At 46.6% G+C, this 19,150-nt stretch overlaps 1 protein-coding gene across 2 annotated transcripts in view; it reads right to left on the bottom strand.

Annotated features, from left to right (window-relative positions):
- Positions 1-19,150, bottom strand: part of ACACB (acetyl-CoA carboxylase beta) — a 157,923-nt gene that overhangs the window by 108,215 nt on the left and 30,558 nt on the right. Inside the window, exon 1 of one of the 2 annotated variants that reach the window (XM_030821336.1) lies at positions 5,875-6,116. The exons of the other annotated variant lie outside the window; for it this stretch is intronic. Coding sequence (XP_030677196.1) covers positions 5,875-5,921 — 47 coding nt within the window. The 5' untranslated portion in view covers positions 5,922-6,116. Of the gene's footprint in view, positions 1-5,874; positions 6,117-19,150 lie in introns of those variants that run through there. 2 annotated transcript variants of the gene reach the window in all.

The following is a 19,150-nucleotide window of genomic DNA, read 5'->3' as shown; positions in this document are numbered from 1 at the left end:
ACCGCAGGCTAGGCAAGCAAACACACAAAGCTGCCGGACTGGCCTTGTTTCAGGCCCAATCTCCAGGCAAGTGGCTATTTTAATTCTTTTTGATAAAGCTGGAAGCCAACAAACATTGGCTCTAGAGAGCTGACCTTCGGCCAGCATTTGCTTCCACTGAAGGAGGATCATCCTAAGTGCCACTGTCCAGTGAGAAGCCCTGTCCTTATACAGCATGGCAAGGGTGAGAGCTGAAATGTTTCAAGGTGACTTTGGAAATGACTTCAGGTACAATCAACAGCAGAGGTGTCAGCCAAACACCAAATACAGTCAGCTGCCAGAGCACAAGACCAGGCAGAATAGTGTCAGGAATGGAGGAAATCAACATTCTCGGCTGCCCACTGTGGACTGGGCACAGGGGGCCTCTCAGTGAATCTCCACAGCCCTGTATGGAGGAGTCTGTCATCTCCAAATTCACAATGAGGAAATCGAGGTTCAGAGAGGACCATTTACCTCCAGTTACACAGCTGGCAAGTGGCAGAACCCCGTTTCTAATCCAACTCTAGCTGATCTCAGAATCTAACTTCTAGGCAGAAAGACAATCTGAGATAAATGGAAGCCCCTCTATTAATTGGACTTTTAAAACTTGCATTACACATATGGCCTCTTATATTCCTCTCAAATAAGAGACAAACATGTATAATGCTGAGGTTTTTTGTTTGTTTGTTTGGTTGGTTGGTTGGTTTTTTTTTTTTTGAGACAGAGTCTAGCTCTGTCACCCAGGCTGGAGTGAAGTGGCACCATCTCGGCTCACTGCAACCTCTGCCTCCCAGATTCAAGTGATTCTCCTGTCTCAGCCTCCCGAGTAGCTGGCACTATAGGCGCCCGCCACCACGCCCGGCTAATTTCTGTATTTTTAGTAGAAATGGGGTTTCACTATGTTGGCCAGGCTGGTCTCGAACTCCTGACCTCAGGTGATCTGCCCACCTTGGCCTCTCAAAGTGCTGGGATTACAGGCGTGCACCACCGCGCCCGGCCCTGAGTGCTTAACTGGGGGAAATTTTGCTCCCCAGGGAGCAATACCTGGAGACATCTTTGGTTGTCACAACTTGGGGGATGTACTACTGGCATCTAGTGGGTGGAGACCAGGGATGCTGCACAACACCCTGCAATGCACAGGACAACCCTACAAAGAATTGGACAGCCCCAAGTGTCAACAGAGCCACAGTTTAGAAACTCTGGTAGACTGCGGCTATCCTCCTAGGCTTTGAAGCCAGAGTCTACCGCTTATAACCTGTGTAATCCTGGGAAAGTTACTTCAATACTCCCTGCCTCAGTTTCCTCACATGATGGAATTAACAGTTTATCCCTGGACCTAGCCCAAGTAAACAGCTTGCAACACTTTAGCCACCATGTACCTCTGCAGGATCGCATTACAGGAGCCCAGGTTGGGCCATTAGGCTAGGGCCCCGGCATTAATCAGACCTTCAATTCCTTGCCTCTCTTTTCTTCTATAAAATAGAGATGCTAACGGCTACCCGCACTGCTAAAAGCTGATTCTGAGCCAGGCAATTCTGTAATTACAACTACTTCCAAACAAGAAAGCAAGAAAGAACACTGTGTAGCCCGGTAAAGGCTGATATCGTTCACACAGCACAAAACCACGCTCTCCAGAAATGGACCTTGGAAATTTCTCAAGCCATCTGCCCCACCAGTACCCCCTGGAATGACTACCTTGGCTAGGCCAGGGGTGGTGGGCAAACTAGGACCTATGGGCCAAATCCACTCGGCCACCTGTTTTTGTATCTCCCACAAGCTAAGAGCGGTTTTAACTTTTTAGATTATTTTTTGTTTTGTTTCGTTTGTTTGTTTTGAAAGGGAGTCTTGCTCTGTCGCCCAGGCTGGAATGCAGCGGCGTGATCTCAGCTCACTGCTACCTCCACCTCTCAGGTTCAAGTGATTTTCCTGCCTCAGCCTCCCGAGTAGCTGGGACTACAGGTGTGTGCCACCACGCTCCACTAATTTTTGTATTTTTATTAGAGACAGGGTTTTACCATGTTGGCCAGGCTGGTCTTGAACTCCTGACCTCAGGGCGATCCGCCCACCTTGGCCTCCCAAAGTGCTGGGACCACAAGCGTGAGCCACCGCACCCAGCCTTAAATTGTTTTTTATAAAGACAGGGTCTCCCTCTGTTGCCAGGACTACAGTGCAGTGGTGCAAAAATAGTTCACTGCAGCCTCAAAACTCCTGGGCTCAAACGATCCTCCCACCTCAGCCTCTGGAGTAGCTGGGACTGCAGGTGTGCACGACCATGCCCAACTAATTGTTTTACTTTTGTAGAGACGGGTTTCATCATGTTGCCCAGACTGGTCTCAAACTCCTCAAGCAACCCTCCTGTCTTGGCCTCCTAAAGGGCTGGGACTATAGACATAAGCCACCATGCCCAGCCAACATTTTTAAATCATCGAAAAAAAAAAAAACAAAAGAATCCTGTTTTGTGACACATAAAAATTATATGAACTTTGAATTTCCCCATCTATAAATAATGTCTGATTGAAACACAGCCAGGCCTGTTCAATTACATAACTATGGCTTCTGATGCAGGAAACAGCAGAGTTGAGTAGTTATAACAGAGACCACATGGCCATAAAGCCAAAAATATTTACTGTCTGGCTGTTTACAATAGCAGTCTGCTGACCCCGAGCTAGGCATGAGTTTTCAAAACTGACATGAAGAACTATAAGATTCTGATGTCGGGGTCCCATCAGCATCTCTAGGGGGGTAGAGGTGGGGTCCCCGGCATCTAGATTTTTCAAAAATCCCCCCACCAGGAAATTCTAATGTGTAGCCAAGAGTGAAAATCCCTGATAGGTCTACAGCCAATATTTGCATGCAGGCAGCTGGCCTTTCAGAGCAGAATTGCATGGCAGTGAAATGGGACTCATTAAAAAACAACTTCTGCCTCCTCATCCCCAACTTTATTTCAAGCCCTTCTGCACTCTGATCCACAATCATTTCTCCACTCTCGAAACTGTGACCCCGTTCTCATGCCATGAAAAATCAGTCATCATTTGCGACCTCACCTTCTTAGGAGTTCTGGCTTCTTAGATGGCCCAAGTCTTCAGGACAAGATCCCAAATGCCCCCAACTCCAGAGGGCTCTTTCATAACTGAACACTGTCTTTACTTATTAGTTTTCGTCAATGTTTATGCTGACCCAGGGCAGTACTCAAGACCAGCGACTTCCACAGAGTCTCAACGAACCAAGAAAGAGCCGGGCATGGTGGCTCATGCCTGTAATCCCAGCACTTTGGGAGGCTGAGTTGTGAGGATTGCTTAACTCAAGAGTTCAAGACCAGCCTGGGAAACATGGTGAAACTCTGTCTCTCTAAAAAATACAAAAAATTAGCTGGGTGTGGTGGCACATGCCTGTGGTCCCACTACTTGGAAGGCTGAGGTGGGAGGACTGCTTGAGGCCGGAGGCTGAGGCTGTAATGAGCCATGATCATGCCACTGTCCGGGCAACAGCGCAAGACCCTGTCTCTAATAATAATAATAATAATAGTAATGACAACTCTAGAAAGGCCTATGAAGGCTAGTCCCTTGGACAGATGGGGAAACTGAGATTCCAAGGCTTGATGGTACCTGCTTCAGAAGATCACACAGCTTGGTGGCAAAGTTGGATCGTCCAAATCCATCTTTTTAGCCACTCTAAGCTAAGAGAGGAACGATGTAGTCCCCCAACAAAGTATGTCCATATTATTATAAATAGGGGGACCCCATGTCCTGGACTTGCTGGGACAATTCCAAATTTGTGTGAGGTTTTTTTTTTTTTTCCATTAAAGTGGTTTGTGAAATGGGTACAACAGCCTCCACTTAGTGCCCCACAGTGGTATTTTGAAGATGGCCTGAGACCACACCTACAAAGCACTTGGCCTGGCATACCAAAAGCACCCCATGAATGGTAGTGGCTATTACCGTTGCACCAGTCGGCCTTGAATTGGAGTTACTGAGAAGACATCTGCCTTCCACAATGGAACTGAAGTTCCTGGAGGGCGGAGGTCACGGTTTCCAAACATTTTGCGACCCTTCCTGCTACCAGATGCAGGCCTTATGCATGGGAGGTGTGCATGAATGTTTATGGACCAGGTAAACATATCCTAAGAAAATAAAGGATGGAGGCAGAGATTCAGCTACAAGGGTATTCTTCACTGTGCTGTTGATAATAGCCAAAAAAAAAAAAAAAAGGAGAAACAGCCTGAATATCCACTGCTTATAGGGGATTACTTATACTTTTTTTTAAGAGACAGGGTCTTGCTGTGTTGCCCAGGCTGGAGTGCAGTGGCACAATCATTGCTCACTACAGCCTCGATCTCCCAGGCTCAAGCAATCCTCTTCCCTTAGTCTTTCTGGTAGCTGAAACTCCAGGCATGCATCACCATCCTCAGCTAATTTTCTTTTAAGTAGAGATGGGGGGTCTCACTATGTTGCCCAAGCTGGTCTCGAACTCCCGAGTTCAAGCAATTCTCCTGCCTTGGCCTCCCAAAGCACTAGGATTACAGGCATGAGCCACCACACCTGGGCACATTTTTTTTTCTTAGAGATGGGGTCTTGCTATGTTGCCCAGGCTAGAGTGCAGTGGCTGTTCACAGGAATGATCATAGCACACTGCAGCCTCCAACTCCTGGGCAAAAGCATCCTCCTTCCTCAGTCTCCTGAGTATTTGGGACTACAGGCTTGCACCACCCTGCCTGGCGAGGATTATTCATACATTTTAAGGTGCAACCATTTAAAGGAACACTATGAATCCAGTAAAAGCATGTTGTAGGCAGGGATTGGCAAACACTGTCTGTCAAGGGTCAGGCAGTAAATACTTTAGATCTGGTCAGTCTCTGTCCCACCACTCAAATCTTCCAGTGAGGCACAAACAAAAGCAGCCATAAACTAGGCATAAATCATAAATCAATGAGCATGGCTGCATTCCAATAAAACTTTATTCGTAGACACTGAAATTTGAATTTCATGTAATTTTCACGTGTCACAAAACAATCTTCTTTTGATTTTTTTTTCAATCACTTAAACATGAAAAAACCATTCTCTCCTTGCAGGCCATACCAAAACAGGCAGTGGGTCATAGTTTGCCAAGCCCAGTGGTAGAAAAATACTTAATGTTGAATGAAAAAGTGAGTTACAGAACGTTCTGCATGATTCAAGTTTATAAATTAAAACATATCTGCACCGAAAAAAAAAAAAGCTGAAGAATATACAACTGTTAACAAACATCACAGGGGTGGAATTATGGGTGATTTCTGTTCCTCTTTTTTGCTTATCTATAATTTTCTGAATTGTCAACAACAGATATACCATCACTTTGGTAATTTTTTTAAGTGCAATAAAATGAGGACAAAAAAGGAAAGAAACAAAACCAAGTAGGTAGAGCTACAAAGCACTCAGGCACTGAGATGCCTACGCTAATCTGCTCAGAAAATGACCCTAAATGAGAGCCTGTTCAAGTTCACGTCGATTCGCCCGGGCTTCAGCTTCAAAAAAGACCTGCCTTCCACAACCATCAGCTTCTGGAGGCGAAGGAGAGAAAGCGGGGAAGGGGTGCCCTGCGCACGGGCTGATCTTTAGGCACCTGTGTGCTCCGAAGCGACCTCCTCCAAGCAACGTCACCCCCAATGTCCAGCCTCCTTCCTCCCCTCCCGCCAAGGCCAGCTAGAGTTTCCAAGGCGGGCATCATCTCCCCAGCAGCCAACTCAAGCCCGTGTTTCTTTGGATGGGGATGGGGGTAAAGGGGATGGTGCTAAGAGGACATACAGCTTGACTTCAAGGGGAAGGAAGACTGCATAAGTTTGTAAATGATCATGGTCATTCCAATTGCAGGCTTACTTACTTTACTTCGCGATCAGGGAAACAGATCTTGCACTTGGCAGGACTCATGTTGACCACCCCGCAGGCCAATCCCACCGGGCTCCCGCAGGGGTGCAGAGCATGCACCCCTTAACAGCCTGAAGCCGACCCGAGGCCCAGAACCCAGCAGGACAGCCAGGTCGCGACCCGGAGGCCGAGATGCGGTCCTAGAGCGCCGCGGGCGGGGTTCTGCTGCAGCCGGCGGGCGCCCAACTTCGCGCTGCGCTTGCTCCATCCCGAAACGCGCCCTGCGCGCCAGAGTCCCTAGCCAACGCGCCCGCCTAGGCCCCACCCAGGCCCCGCCCCCACGCCGACCCCGCCCCTGGAGGGCCCCGCCTTCCGGACAGAGCCCCGCCCCCGGGCCGGCCTACCTCCGACCCGCCGCTGACCTTGGGCAGCCGAAATGAGCTGCGGAGATCAATTTTTTTAAAGCCTCTCTTCTGCTTTGCTCCCCAATATGGGACACCCCTACATATTGGCAGCAATTGATATGCTTGAATACACACACGATAGGGAAGCGGTGGAAAATATGGGAAATTTAAAATGTGAGTCAGAGGTCGCCACTGTGTCCGTTAAAAGTCCCTGTTGTCAGGTCGACTTCTATTTTCCAAAGTCCTGGTTTCTCTCATCTTTTCATCTCCACTCCCTGGGACAGGTGGCTGCGCGATCACCCAGTGTGCTTCTAGCGCGCACTTTACACCACCTGGGTCCGCTACTAAAGCGAGTGCCTCCAGGACAGGGAGGACCCCAGCAGCCCGGTGATCGGAAATAAACTCCTGGTAAGACTAACATTTACTAAGTGCTCCTTTGTTCCTCTGTGTCACTTAATCCTCGTGGGAATCTTATTGTTTTTATCCCTACAATACAGATAAGGAAACTGGGGCCCAGAGATGCATGTTATCTGAAGTGCCAGAGCCCAGGGTCTTGAACTCAGACAAACTGATTCCAGTTAGAATAAATGAATGAGGCCGGGCCTGGTAGCTCATGCCTGTAATACCAGCACTTTGGGAGGCTGAGGCAGGCGCTTGAGGTCAGGAGTTTGAGACCAGCCTGGCCAACATGGTGACACCCTGTCTCTACTAATAATACAAAAATTAGCCAGTCATGGTGGTGCACACCTGTAGTCCCAGCTACTCGAGAGGCTGAGGAGAGAGAATCACTAAAACCCCGGGAAGCGGAGGTTGAAGTGAGCCCAGATGGTGGTACTGCACTCCAGCCTGAGTGACAGAGTGAGACTCCATCTCAAAAAATCAACAATAAACGAATGAATGCTTCTTCAAGTAATATAATAAATGCAAAGAACCAAAACACTACCTAGAAGTCATCGCAGTAATAATAAAGGTAGCCTAATTTCATAGCCAACAAACCAACCAAAAATAATGTAAATGCTGGCCAGTAAATTCCCCTCTGGGTAATCACTCTGCGGTTCTCCCAGTGTACACATTAATTAAATTTGTGTGTCTTTTCTCCAAGTAATCTGCCTTTTACAAGTTAATTTTTCAGCGAAACTTCAGAGGGCAAAGCAGAAGATATTCCCTTGGTCCCTACAATCATTATGCATTCTACGCATGTAACAAAATTTTACATGTATCCTATAAATACGTAAAAATATAATGTATCAGAATCATGAAAACAGGCCAGGCATGGTGGCTCATGCCTGTAATCCCAGCACTTTGGGAGGCCGAGGTGGGCAGATCGCTGGAGGTCAGGAGTTCAAGACCAGCCTGGCCAACATGGTGAAATTTCGTCTCTACTAAAACTACAAAAATTAGTTGGGTGTGGTGGCGGGGTAGCCTGAAGTCCCAGCTACTCCACAGGCTGAGGCAGGAGAATCACTTGAACCCACGAGGCAGAGGTTTAAGTGAGCCGAGATCAGGCCACTGCATTCCAGCCTAGGCACCATTGCAAGACTCTGTCTCAAAACAAACAAACAAACAAACAAAAACATGAAAACAAATTTTAAAATACAATTAAAAATTCACTTCACAGGCAGACCACGTGCAGTGGCTCACACCTGTAATCCCAGCACTTTAGGAGGCCGAGGCAGGCAGATCACTTGAGGCTGGCAGTTCAAGACCAACCTGACCAACAGAGTGAAACCCCATCTCTACTAAAAATATGAAAATTAGCCAGCGCGGTGGTGCATACCTGTAATTCCAGCTATTCGGGAGGCTGAGGCGGGAGGATTACCTGAGCCCAGGTAGCTGAGGCTGCACTCCAGCCTGGGCAATAGAGCGAGACCCTTTCTCAAAAAAAAAAAAAAGAAAGAAAGAAAAGGCACAGGCAGAGCCACACGTCCAGGGGGTGCCAAGTACTTGGCCACAACATAAACACCCTGGGCCCCTGTTTAAGCAGCCATGCCTGACAGCAGTGGACAGTTATGCTCTGACCATATATTAAATAACATTTCAACAACAGGTTTAAGAAAAAAAACAGATAAACAAAATTCTCAGTTGAACTTCAAGTTTCTGGGAAGGTGTTTACAGCCTTGTCTTCGCCTCCTCCAAAGAAGTAACCCACTATATCCCGATTTTTAGAGTTTCAAACCAAAACCAACAAGTATTCATCCCCCAAATGTCCCCAGTGTAAATCTAACCACCTCAAAATAGGGAAAGCAATGAAAATCAAGAAATGAAGATATTTCAAAACACCTCAACCCTACCAAAGTCAGTTAGGATCATGCAGAAGAGAACTGCTTGCCAGCATACTTGTATTGCTCTAGATTTTTATTCTCTATTGCAAAAACCCCAACACTACTTAAACACTGTATAGATATTCTCACTTCTCTGCTAATACAGCCTGAAAGACAGCCTCACACATCTCACTATGACCCAGGGTCTCAAATAAGGGATTTCACTTAGATGGGTGGGCTCATCATTTCATCACAGTGATCATGACCTTGCATTTTTCTCTAATCGCATTATTAGGGAACAGAAGACGAAAAGAAATGAATAATATTCAGTTGGTGCAAAGCTAATTGCAGTTTCTGCCATTAAAAGGGATTGCAAAAACCACGATTACTTTTGCACCAACCTAATATCCACCTCCAAGCACAACACCACCTTTATACAAACATCCATAGTTGTGCTTTTTGATGAAACAGTTCAAGCATGGCGGTAGTTGCTGTCTCATGCATTAAGCCTTTCCTCTCAGACTTACTAGAAGCTCAATTTTACTTGCTGGTATTGCAGAGGGAAAACCCAGGTCAACGAACAATACACACACAAAATCAACAAGAAAATCCACATGCACGTGGCCAGCAGCGTGGTAGAAAGACTGTGCCATCCATGGGCTTGAACTTACCTTTCCCCTCACGGATGACCTTAAGTAAATCCCTTCTCTCCACTTCCTCAACTATAAAATTATCCACATATAATTTGCCTTCATTTTTGCAGAAAAGCAAAATGAAATAATCTCTTTCAATATATGGGGTGAGGGGGACTGTGTTACATTAAGTATAGAGCAGAAGTGAATGATTTTTCTAAAATAGGGCAATGATGCTTAAGGGGGAGGGGAATGTATGAATGGTTAGTTGCTCTGTACCTTGTATTAACTTAATACAAGAACAACTCAAAGACAGGGATCCTCTTTCCCCCAAGCTCCTAGAAAACATTTTAGGAGGCCGGGCGCAGTGGCTCACGCCTGTAATCCCAGCACTTTGGGAGGCCAAGGAGGGCAGATCACGAGGTCAGGAGTTCAAGACCAGCCTGGACAAAATGGTGAAATGCTGTCTCAATTAAAAATACAAAAATTAGCTGGGCATGGTGGTACGTGCCTGTAATCCCAGCTACTCGGGAGGCTGAGGCAGGAGAATTGCTTGAACCAGGACCCGGGCGGTAGAGGTTGCAGTGAGCTGAAATTGTGCCACTGCACTCCAGCCTGAGCTACAGAGCGAGACTCCATCTCAAAAAAAAAAAACAAAAAAACAAAAAAAGAAAGAAAAAGAAAAAGTAAACATTTTAGGAGCTAAAGAGACTTGAAAAGAGAGTTTCTCCCAGCCCCTTTCTAAGTCAATAAATGAATAAATTAAACATTACAGAAAGATCCTTGGCATTTCACTCAGGGGCGCATAAAACTATGCATAGACAGTTTAGTTTCCTGACCTGCTCCTTGCTTGGAGCTGATAAGAGGTGTGGGCTGGGATGACGAACAAGCAGCTGGGAGGCTGCACTGCAAGCCCCACCCAGTCTGCTATCTGGGAAAGTGGGGGCGATGCCAGGTCCCTCGTGTCAGCTCCTTTTCCTGGTATTCCTTCACCTACCTTTGCCTGCAGGCCCCCCTCTGTATGTCCAGACCCCACAGAGCCTCATTTGCCTTCCTGGGATCTGAGGTCTGCCTTGCTAAACTGTTCTTACCTCAGTGATCCCAACATGGTCGTAAATGGTGGCAGGAAGGAACACTTCAGCACCCATCTGCTGTTTTGGACTTTATCCTTTTATCGGGACACTTCACCTGCCTTTTCAATCCTCTTCCTCCTCCGTGGACACAGGTTACTACACCTTCAAGGTGTAAGCCCGGCCAGGGCTTGGGAATAACCATGAGCACAGGAAAGAACTTTGGAAGAAGCCCACCCAACTAATGGCTACTGAACCACCTCTGGGCCGTCCACCCCCAGCACTTGCTCCCACTTGACCTCAACAATCTTCTAAAGTAGGCACTAGTATTATCCTGCCTCAACAGAGCAGGAAATTGCAGCTCAGAGACATAACAGGAGAGGTCTGAATCCAGACCTGATTGTGGGTCCTGGGCTCTTATGCCGTGCACTGGATCTAATGACCATGATCGCACCATGGGTGCTGCTTTGAGTGCTGTGCACACAGCAACTCAATGAAGCCTGATCCCAACCCTGTGAGGGAGGTAACACTATGACTTCATTTCAGAGGAAACTGAGGCACAGAAAGTCACAGAACTTGGCCCCAAGTCACATGATGGCTAGGTGGAGAAGCCAGCACACCAGCCTCCAGCCTCAGCCACCAGCATGTTGTGCTCTTAACTATTCCACAGCTCTCTCTGTAAAAATGATGGGGAATGCCCTGGCCTGTGGGCTCTCAGACCCCTTGCCCTCGCCTCCCTAAGGACAGAGGCTGTATCTCACCATCTTTGCATCCGTAGTGCCAACTGAGTGTCTGGCACCCAGCACAGTTGCAATAACTGTTCCTGGGCCAACAAATGGATGGGACAAACCTTGGCTTCCCCACCTACCATTTCATCCCTTAGGGTGTCCTCTCTCTTGCCTAGAACCCAGACTATCTGTGGTCACTTACCAGGGAGAAAATGGTTCTAAATTAACAATTTTCTTAAGAGAGATAGGGTCTTGCTCTGTTGCTCAGGCTGGGGTACATTGGCACAATCATAGCTCACTGCAGCCTCAAACTCCTGGGCTCAAACGATCCTCCTGCTTCAGCCTGCCTGTAAGTTAATAAACTTTTCCCCCATTTTCCAGCTACTCTCCTTCTCTATCTCCCAGCCCCCTCCCTACTGTCCATTCCTCCACATATAAAGGAATAAAGCCACCAACTGTTAGAGCCACAAAGAACCTCAGAGTGTCCAATCTGGCCCCTAAGAAGGTAGATGATGTCCTCAAGCTCGCACAACTTAAAGGTTATCCATAAACTACCCCAATCCCCCAACCCTTCCCACTAACAGAAAGAACAAGTTAGGAGGAGGACGGAGGTGCCCGTCCTGGAGTCCAAGCCTCTTACCCGCTGGGGGAAGGTTAGGCAGTGACACTAATACTAGCAGTTCGTTGACTGATTTCACATCCACATCTAATGAGGGTCTGGGTTCAAATGGTGCTCTGGGCCTCTGATTACCTTGCTGAGAGGCCTGGAATCTCTCTGGGCTTCAGCTTCCTATCTAGGAAGTGAGATGATTGGTTTACTCTTTCTCCCAGTATTTTTATACTGTTTTATTATTATACATTGTTAAAATGCATTATAAAATGATATTTAGAGCAGAAAGTTAGAAAATGCAGAAGAAAATTTAAATCGCTCCTAATCATACCACATAAAAATGATTATTTACTATTTGGAAACACTCTTTACAGTCTCTCTAAGTCACACACATACAAACACATACACATACAAACACACACGCATTTGTTAGGCACATTTACTAAGCAGAAGCATTTTTTATGCTTACTATATGCCAGGAACTATTCTAAGCATATTATATATAGCCCATAATCCCTTATCTGAAATTCCCAGGGCCTGATGTGCTTTGGAACTTGGAAATTATTGTTTTTAGGAAGGTAAAACTTTCGGTTCCACATTATCATATTAATATTTCAGCAGCAGAATAGGATAATTACTATACATAACTTCACATCAATTCAGGACAGGTTTTGCTGCCAAATGAGTTCACCACTAATTTATGAACTTCAATTTCATAGCTTTAAGTTTCAGGATTCCAGCTGCAATCTCAGCAATCCTGAACCTGTCCCATTCCATTCAGTCCACATGTGCACCCCACAGGGTCATACTAAGTAGGGGTACAAGCTAGGAAGAGGTGGCTTTGAACCTGAGTGTCTTATCATAGGCCCACTATGCACTAACCACATGCTATTTGTCCAACAAAATGGGATCACACGGAACAGGAGGTTCTTGTAACCATGCTCATTTCAGAGCATGTAGGCAGTGATTTTGCCACATCATGTAATGTTCTCATTAGCTCTGTTTCTAAGTGTTGCATGGGATTTCCAACCACCGGGGACTGTTTCCAAGTCCAAGGAAAGGCCAAGTTCTAATCCCTGCCCTGAGATCAACCCAAAGGGGAGGAGATGGGAGGAGAGAGCTTAACACACTGCACGAGGTCATTGGATTCATATTCTCAGCCAGCCCTAGCCAGCTGGGAGAAAGGAGAGAAAGGTTGAGTTTGCATGATCCTATCAAAGACAGAAGAAAAATTTAAAATTGGAGTTTCACCCCAGAACTAGTCTCCAAAGTCACAAGATATAAGCAGAAAGAATTTTATGAAAACAAAAATTTACTGCTGCTAAAGAGCAACAAATATAAAATGCCTATTCACCTGTTAATTAATTAATTACTCCATTCATTCATTCATCCATTCCCGCACTCATTCATCATGTGTTTTGCATTCCCCTGTAATGCAGAATTCTGTCTTTGGCAAGCTTGTTGCAGCTCATTTCATTCATGTATTTAGCAGATATTCAAAGCCTACCATGAGCCAGCACCAGCCTAGGCAGTGGGGGAAAACAGAGACCACTGTAACTATGGCCCTGCCCAAGGAATTTGCTTTCCAGTGTAGGGAGACAGGTAATAACCAAGTAGATCATAAAAAAAAAAAAGTCGTAATCTTTTAGGAGCCGGTTGTGGAGGCTCACACCTGTAATCCCAGCCCTTTGGGAGGCTGAGGTGGGTGGATTGCTTGAACTCAGGAGTTCAAGACCAGCCTAGCCAACATGGTGAAACCCAGCCTCTACTAAAAATACTAAAAAAAAAAAAAAAAAAAAAAAAATAGCCAGGCATGGTGATGCATGCCTGTAGTCCCAGCTTCTCAGGAGGCTGATGTGGGAGGATTGCTTGAGCCCGAGGGGTGAAGGTTGCAGTGAGCTGAGATCGCACCACAGCACTCCAGCCTGGGTGACAGAGTGAGACTCTGTGTCAAAACAAACAAACAAACAAAAACAGACATAATCTCAAGAAATAATTAAATGTTGCAAAGACAACTAATCAGGGTGATTGATAAAGATACTGAAGGTGATTGGGGGTAGATATTTTAAATGTGAGTAGGGGACAGGGAAGGCCCTTTGAGGAAGCGACTCTGATGGGCAAAGAGCTAGCAGTAGAGGCAGGACCGACTACAGAATTTGCAGGACCCAGTGCAAAATGAAAACACAGAGCCCCTTGTTGAAAAATTATTGTGAATTTGGGGCTGGGTGCAGTGGCTTATGCCTGTAATCCCAGTACTTTGGGAGGCCGAGGTGGGCAGATTGCTTGAGCTCATGAGTTTCCGACCAGCCTGAGCAAAATGGCAAAACCTCATCTTTACCAAAAATAAAAAAATTAGCCAGCTGTGGTGGCACGTGCCTGTAGTCCCAGCTACTCGGGAGGCTGAGATGGGAGGATCACTTGAGCCCAGGAAGTCAAGGCTGCAGTGAGCCATGACCATGCTACTGCACTCCAGCCTGGGTATCAGAGCAAGATCATGTCTCAAAAAACAAAATAAAAAAGAATCTCAAGACGGCGACAACAGAGCGTCAAAACAAGTACGGGGTCCCTTGAAGCACAGGGCATGCCTGTGAAGCTGGCCCTGGTGGGAGGTCTGGGTTCAGGGGTTGGGAGAAAGAGAGTGTTTCAGTTCAGAGGGAACAGCCAGTGCAAAGTCCCAAAACGGAAACACAATTGTGAGAACTCTGGGATGCTATGGGCACCTCAGGAAGGAGACGGCCCCTTGAAGACTGCTTCAGAAAGAGCTTCCTCCCAAACCACAGACTTAACACAAGCATTTTGCATCCGTGCCTTGCCAGTCTCCCAGCTACTGGCCTGGCAGGAAGAGGCGAATGTAGGAAGTGGCCTTCCAGGGCAGAGCAGCAGTGAAGTGACTGCCCAAGGAAACTGCAGAGAGCAGAAGCAGATCCACAAATACAAGTCACTCCTTCACTGTGGCTTCCACATGAGTCAGAACCCTCGAATAAACACCCCTGGCCTCTTCTCCCAGGTCTTAGTTGTTTGTCTTGGAAATGGGGCAAGGGTTGGGTCCTGTCTGGAAGGACTAGCTTAAACCTCTAGCCCCTGCTTCCATTTTGCAGAAACACGTCCTCAAACGGTTAGAAGATTTGCCAGAGGGTACAGATTATTTAGCAACTTATCAAGAAAAATAATAATAATTTTTTTTCGAGTCAGAGTCTCACTCTGTCGCCTAGACTGGAGTGTAGTGGCGTGGTCTCAGCTCACTGCAACCTCTGCCTCTCAGGTTCAAGCGATTCTCCTACCTCAGCCTCCTGAAGAGCTGAGATTACAGGCACCTGCCACCACACCCAGCTAATTTTTGTATTTTTTTTTTAGTAGAGATGGGGTTTTGCCATGTTGGCCAGGCTGGTCTCAAACTCCTGACCTTGGGATCTGCCCGCCTTGGCCTCCCAAAGTGCTGGGATTACAGGTGTGACCCGCCGTGCCTGGCCTCAAGAAAAATAATATATTTTTTTCAGAAGGAGTTCCTGGATTTAACTAACAGGGATTCTTGCTCACTGTATTTGCCTTTTTGGGTCAGGCTTCATTTCCTCAATGCTCCAGCTGGTTACAGGCAACTGGCTGGCTGGCCTGCATGCACTACCCTTAAATATAATTTATGCTTGTTCTCACTTTTTAAGTGGAGCTAAATAAAGCGTACGCATGGACAGAAAGAGTAGAATAATAGATACTAGAGATTCGGAAAGGTGGCATGGTGGGAAGGGATGAGGAATGAGAAATTACCTAATAGATACAATGTACACTATGCAAGCAATGGCTACGTAAAAGCCCAGGCTTCACCACTGGGAAATACATCCAAGTGACAAAACTGCACTTGTACCCCCCAAATCTAAAAAATTAAAACAAAATTTTAATATATGGGAGGCCATGATTTTGAACTGAGCTCCTGTGCTTAGCCCCAACAGACCAAACCAAAATGGATCACTCCTGGCCAACTGCCTTGCAATCAATCTGAACTTTGAAACTGACCAGTTTTCCAAAAAACAGGAGATTCATAGCAACCAATCAGAAGGGGTCCAGTGTACCTGAGCCAACATGATAAGAAAGTTGTGTTTGTTTTAACCCTGTAAGGAAAGTCACTTTGAAACTATGAAGCGGGCCGGGCGCAGTGGCTCATGCCTGTAATCCCAGCACTTTGGGAGGCCTAGGCAGGTGGATCACGAGGTCAGGAGATGGAGACCAGCCTAGCTAACATGGTGAAACCCCATCTCTACTAAAAATACAAAAAATTAGCCAGGCATGGTGGCATGTGCCTGTAGTCCCAGATACTCAGGAGGCTGAGGCAGAAGAATCGCTTGAACCCGGGAGGCAGAGGTTGCAGTGAGCCGAGATTGTGCCACTGCACTCCAGCCTCCAGCGTGGGTGACAGAGCAAGACTCTGTCTCAAAAAAAAAAAAAAAGAAAAAAGAAAAAGAAAAAGAAAGAAAGAAACTATGAAGCTTCCCTTTGTCCCTTGTTTCTGCTTTCTTCAGCCCTGTTCTGTCTATAAAGCCAAGCTCCTCTCTGCTCAGCTCTTCGGAAGACCCATTTTATTTTACACAATGAGGTGCTGCATGATTCTAGAATTGTAAATAAAAGCCAATTCGAGTTTTAAATCAAATTTGCTGTGATTTTGTCTTTTGACACCATCTTCCATGGGCCACACCCAAAAACTGCTTGGGTGTTGACCTGTGGACACCAGGGAAGAGGTATTACTACACTGCCTGTATGTGTGCAAAAGAGTCAATGGGTAACCAGCAAACACCAGGCTACCAAGGGTCCCAAAGATGCCAAAATCCAAAGCCAAAAGCTCTACAAGATAATAGAATGCTCAGCCCCATTTTATTTTATTTATTTATTTATTGAGACAGAGTCTCACTCTGTTGCCCATGCTGGAGTGTAGTGGCATGATCTCAGCTCACTGCAACCTCCACCGCCTGAGTTCAGGCGATTCTCCCACTTCAGCCTCCTGAGTAGCTGGGACTATAGGCGTGCACTACCATGCCTGGCTAAATTTTTGTAGTTTAACAGAGATGGGGTTTCACCATGTTGCCCAGGCTGATCTTGAACTGAGCTCAGGCAATCCACCCACCTCAGCCTCCCAAAGTACTAGGATTACAGGTGTGAGCCACCTTACCTGGCCTCATTTTATTTTTTATTTTTATTTTTTATTTTTTTATTTTATTTTATTTTTTTTTTGAGACGGAGTCTCGCTCTGTCGCCCAGGCTGGAGTGCAGTGGCGCAATCTCGGCTCACTGCAAGCTCCGCCTCCCCGGTTCACGCCATTCTCCTGTCTCAGCCTCTCTGAGTAGCTGGGACTACAGGCGCCCGCCACCACGCCCGGCTAATTTTTTGTATCTTTTTTAGTAGAGACGGGGTTTCATCGTGGTCTCGATCTCCTGACCTCGTGATCCGCCCGCCTCGGCCTCCCAAAGTGCTGGGATTACAAGCGTGAGCCACCGCGCCCGGCCTTTATTTTTATTTTTACTTTTTGTAGACAGGGTCTCATTATGTTGCCCAGGCTGCTCTCAAACTTCTGGGCTCAAGGGATCCTCCCACCTCAGTCTCCCCAAATGCGTGAGTCACCATGCTGGGCCTCAGCCTCACTTTGATATGTGTTGTTTCCAAGAGGCTAGAACACCCAGGTTTGGACATAATTTTTTCATCCAGCCAAACACCAGAGGCAGCAGGCACCAGCACACATGTCTAAGGCTTGACTCCCTGAAGATTCTTTGATGTGGGATTCTCACTACAGTTCATTAGAAACAACAAACACACATGAGTCTCCTCTGTCAGAAGCCCCTGATTCTGGGGCCGGGAATGTTCCTCGAGGAAATGCCAGTGTCTCGGGAGGTGCCAGCAGAACCACCCACATTGCCCCTGGATGCTAAAATTCTAAATTCTCAACTCTGAAAATGCACACATACTGGGGACAAAAGAACTAACTGTATGTCAGTGAGCTTTAGGGCTACAGGTCACATCTCAGGAGTCTGGTGCAGCCTCCTCATTCTTTTTTTTTTTTTTTTTTTTTTGAGACAGGGTCTGCCTGTGTCACCCAGGCTGGGATGCAGTGGGGCAATCTCAGCTCACTGCAACCTCTGCCTCCTGGGCTTAAGTGATTCTCCCACCTCAGCCTCCCTAGTAGCTGGGACTACAGGTGCACACCACCACAACTGGCTAATTTTTATATTTTTTTTACAGATGGGGTTTTGCCATGTTGCCCAAGCTGGTCTTGAACTCCTGAGCTCAAGCGATCCACCCACCTCGGCCACCCAAAGTGCTGGAATTACAGGTGTGAGCCACCAGGCCCAGCCTCAGCCTCCTCATTCTAAAGATGAGAAATTGGAAGCTCAGAGAGGGGAAGGCACTCACCCAAGTTCATGCAGCACATCACTCCTTCATTCACTGTATCATAGCCCTTCGAATTGCCCACAATCCTATAATGTCATTCAGCTCCACATTCACTGCCTTTCCAAGATCCCTCTGTCCCTCCTGCCAGCTGTTTGCTGGGACAAAGTAAGGATAAAAGATTTATCTACAATGTTAGGTTTCTATGCCATGAAGACACGAGGGCAGGAAATTCACTCAACATTTTGGTTTCATTTTCCCTATGAAAGATAGTTAAGTAGGCTAGACGTGATGGCTCATGCCTGTAATTCCAGCACTTTGGGAGGCCAAGGTGGGCGGATCACTTGAGGTCAGGAGTTCAAGACCAGACTGGCCAGCATGGTGAAACTCCATCTCTACTAAAAATACAAAAATTAGCCAGGTGTGGTGGCACACGCCTGTAATTCCAGCTACTTGGGAGGCTGAAGCAGGAGAATTGCTTGAACCCGGGAGGCAGAGGTTGCTGTGAGCCAAGATCACGCCACTGCACTCCAGCCTGGGTGACAGAGTGAGACTCTGTCCAAAAAAAATAAAAAAAGAAGAAAGAAAGAGAGAGAGAGATAGTTTTCGCCTTTAGAAATGTACCCGCTCAGAAAAGCCATGGTTTAAGCTCAAACCAGTAAAGACCCCTCAAAATGGTGGCAGGAAGACAGTGGGTGGAAAGGTGGGAGACTTGCCCCCCTTTCTACTTATAATCTACCAAATATGGATGCTTTATTCTCTTGCCAAGTACCTGAGAAATATTAGTTCATTTAATCTTCACGACTATTTTGGCATCCAAGACTCAGGAAATAGTAATAATAATAATCATGTTATAAGTTTGTTGGTTTGATACATTCTTTTTTGTTTTTTTGTTTTGAGACAGAGTCTTGCTCTGTTGCCCAGGCTGGAGTGCAGTGGCACAATTATAGCTCACTGTAACCACAAACTTCTGGGCTCAAGTGACCCTCCCGCTTCAGCCTCTCAAGTAGCTGGAACTATAGGTATGCGCCACAATGTCTGACAAATTCTTAATTTTTTTTTTTTAGAGATGAGGGCTCACTATGTTGCCCAGGCTGGTCTTGAACTCCTGGCCTCAAGCGATCCTCCTGCCTTATCCTCCCAAAGTGCTGGAATTACAGGTGTGAGCCACCATGCCTGCCTACATTATCCCATTTAATCCCTTCCACATTTTAAAGAGG

This window comes from Nomascus leucogenys, chromosome 10 (genome assembly GCF_006542625.1).
Source record: "Nomascus leucogenys isolate Asia chromosome 10, Asia_NLE_v1, whole genome shotgun sequence".
NCBI classification, from domain to species: domain Eukaryota; kingdom Metazoa; phylum Chordata; class Mammalia; order Primates; family Hylobatidae; genus Nomascus; species Nomascus leucogenys.
This window is presented reverse-complemented; position numbering and strand designations above follow the sequence as displayed.